General features: G+C 44.2%; 1 protein-coding gene across 1 annotated transcript; it reads left to right on the forward strand.

Annotated features, from left to right (window-relative positions):
• The first annotated feature begins 625 nt into the window (after positions 1 to 625).
• On the forward strand, positions 626 to 2,823 carry BBS12 (Bardet-Biedl syndrome 12). Its single transcript, XM_008051645.2, is given in 2 exon segments — positions 626 to 1,283; positions 1,286 to 2,823. Coding segments are annotated over 2 exon segments (2,130 nt in total). The 5' UTR covers positions 626 to 658; the 3' UTR covers positions 2,791 to 2,823.
• The last annotated feature ends 398 nt before the right edge of the window (positions 2,824 to 3,221 follow it).

Below are 3,221 nucleotides of genomic sequence, written 5' to 3' on the forward strand. Positions count from 1 at the left end.
TAAAAAGAAGATTCTTAGCCGGGCTTGGTGGCTCAGGCTGTAGTCCTGCACCTTTGGGAGGCTGAGGTGAGTGGATTGCCTGAGCCCGCGGGTTCGAGACCCACCTGGGCAGTGAGACCTCATCTCTACAATAAATCAGAAAAGATCAGCCGGATGTGGTAGCGCACTCCTGTAATTCCGGCTACTTGGAAGGCTGAGGCGGAAGGATCACCAGAGCCCAGCGGGTCGAGGCTGTGGTGACCAGGAGCGGCCACTGCACTCCAGTCTGGGCGATAGAGTGTGACTCCTACTCAAAAAAAAATTCTTAAGTGGCCTCTCTCCTTTCAGTCTGCCACTCAGTCAGTTCTCGATAGTGTTATCGGTGTGGTAACATTACAAACATCATCATCATTATCAAAACAAGCACTCATAAAACACTGTGCCAGGCACTGTTCTTACAATAACTCTGTGAAGTAGATTATGTTATTTTCCCCACATTTAAGATGTGGATACCTTTACCATTAATCCTGTATTACTATGTCATTACACTGACCACATTTAATGGAAACCATATGTACTCAAAGGTGGGGGCTGTTTCTTATTTATCTTTCTATATGGCATTTATAACCATAAATTAGAGTAAAGTTCCAATTTTTATTTTATTTGCAGATAATGACTCATGATGATGGCTTGCAGGGTCATAAACAGACGAAGGCACATGGGACTTCAGCAACTTTCATCATTCGCAGAAACGGGAAGAACATTCCTAGGCCCAGTAAAATCATCCAAATTTGTTATAGATGAAGAGCGCCATGACAGTGTGTTAATCAGTTCAACAGTAAGGCTTCTTGAATGTTTGGATTTAACCAGTGCAGTGGGACAACTTCTCAGTGAAGCAGTTCAAGCACAAAATAACACATACAGAACTGGGACCAGTACTCTTTTGTTTCTTGTTGGTGCGTGGAGCAGTGCAGTTGAAGAATGTCTTCATCTGGGTGTCCCCATTTCCATAATAGTGTCAGTAATGTCAGAAGGCTTGAACTTTTGCAGCGAAGAAGTAGTTTCTCTTCAGGTACCTGTTCAGAATATATTTGACCATATAGACAGCACAAAGACATTTTCTGTGCTTGAAACATCTAGTGTCAGCTTGTGTCCTTTCCTGCAAGTTCCATCAGATACCGATTTGATACAGGAAGAGCATGTTCTCAAAGATGTTGGCGCTCAATCATTGACTGTGTGCCATCTTTCTGGGATACCTGTTACATTACCTAAATTCTCAAAACCTCAGGCTAAGCCTGAAGCAGATAAAACACATCACAAACCCTAAAAAACAGCCTGCTTGCAGATACTTGCTGCAGAAAGTCAGTACTCACCCACAGCAGGCATTTTAACAGGACAGATAGTGCTGAACGGACAAACCAACCAGATGGATTTCTGGAACGTCATGCAGCTATTCCCAGAATTTACAGATGTAAAGATTTGGTAGAATTGGCAGGAGGTTTGAGTCATGGAGATCACAGCAGGATGAAATTAGTAGAAGCAGCAGTGTGGTTGCAGTATCAGAGCGGGTGCGTACAACAAGGGAACTGTACAATGCCATTTGTATTTGACATCTCAAGAATCCTTACTCTCTGTGTACCAGAATTACCTGAAACTTCTTCTTGTGTTTGTCCAGGATATATTACTGTTGCATCAATGTCTAATAGTACTCTGATCGAGGAATTGCAGAATCATCCGGTCCGGATAGTTCTCATTGAGGGTGACCTCACAGAAAATTATCGCCACCTGGGATTTAATAAGTCTGCAAATACGAAAACAGTATTAGATAGCATGAAGTTTCAAGAAGACAGCTCAGAAGAACTGTGGGCAGATAACATGTTACAAATATTAATCCAGTTCAGTGTGAACCTTGTCCTGGTACAAGGAGCTGTGTCCGGATGCTTAACTGAGAAATGCGCACACAGGAAGCGGCTGATAATTGGATTGGTGAGTGGCAGTGTGCTGCAGGCTTTTGCAGAGGCATCAGGAGCTGTACCAGTGGCCTACATGACACAAGTGAATGAAGACTGCGTGGGAAATGGGGTCTCTGTGGCCGCGTGGAGAAGCAGTCCCTTGGGTGTTGTAGATGGGAACAACAGAATGACCATCTTGTTGAAGACAGAAGGAATTAATCTGGTTACAGCAGTGCTCACTAGCCCAGTTACTGCACAGATGCAGACCAAAGAAGATAGGTTCTGGACTTGTGCCTATCATTTGTATCACGCTCTGAAAGAGGAAAAGGTCTTCCTTGGAGGTGGTGCTGTTGAATTTTTGTGTCTTAGTCATCTCCAAGCCCTTGCAGAGCAACCTCTGAAAAAAGGAAACCATGCCTGTTCAGGGTGCCTTCATAATAATACCTCTTGGCTGGCTTCATCTCTGGCAGTATATAGACCAACTGTGCTTAAAGTCCTGGCGAGTGGGTGGCAGAAATACCTTTCAACCCTCATGTGCAACACTGCCAGTTACTCATCAGAATTTGAAGCCAGCACATTCATTCAGCAGCATCTACAAAATGCCATGGATTCTGGCTCTCCTTCATCTTACATCTGGAATGAATATAATAAACTAAATGGTGGAGTTTTTAATCCAGGCATTTCAAATAAACTGGAGCATATTCCAAGAGTTTATGACATTGTTACACCAAAGATTGAGGCGTGGCGCCGAGCATTAGATTTAGTGCTGTTAGTACTTCAGACAGACAGTGATATTGTTACTGGACTTGGACACACACAGATAAATTCACGGGAATCAGAGGGCTTTTTATTTTTGTAGTGTTATTAGCTGAGTCTTTGGAAAATAATCTTTTGGTCTCACCAAGTTGCCCAGGCTGTTCTCAAACCGGCAGGGTCAGGCAAGCCACTCACCTCGGCCTCCCAAAGTGCTGGGATGACAGGATGAGTCACCAAGCCTGGCCCTAGACAATTTTATTTCCTCCTTGCTGATGCCATCTGTTTCAGCTTTGGGACCCCTTGATACATCCTCCACAGCCTGGAAATGTTGGGAATACTGCCTAATTGTCATGTCAACAGCTGCTTTCTCCCACCCTGAGGTGAGTGAGCAACATCCAAGATACCATTTGGGTAGCTTGCTCTAATTCTTCTGGCTGCGTGCAGTGGCTCATACCTGTAAGGTTGAAGCAGGACCATCACTTGAAGCCAGGAGTTCAAGACCAGCCTAGACACAAATCGAGACCCTGTTTCTAT

Source organism: Carlito syrichta, unplaced genomic scaffold (assembly GCF_000164805.1).
Source record: "Carlito syrichta isolate Samal-C Ts95f unplaced genomic scaffold, Tarsius_syrichta-2.0.1 Scaffold213806, whole genome shotgun sequence".
Classification (NCBI taxonomy): Eukaryota; Metazoa; Chordata; class Mammalia; order Primates; family Tarsiidae; genus Carlito; species Carlito syrichta.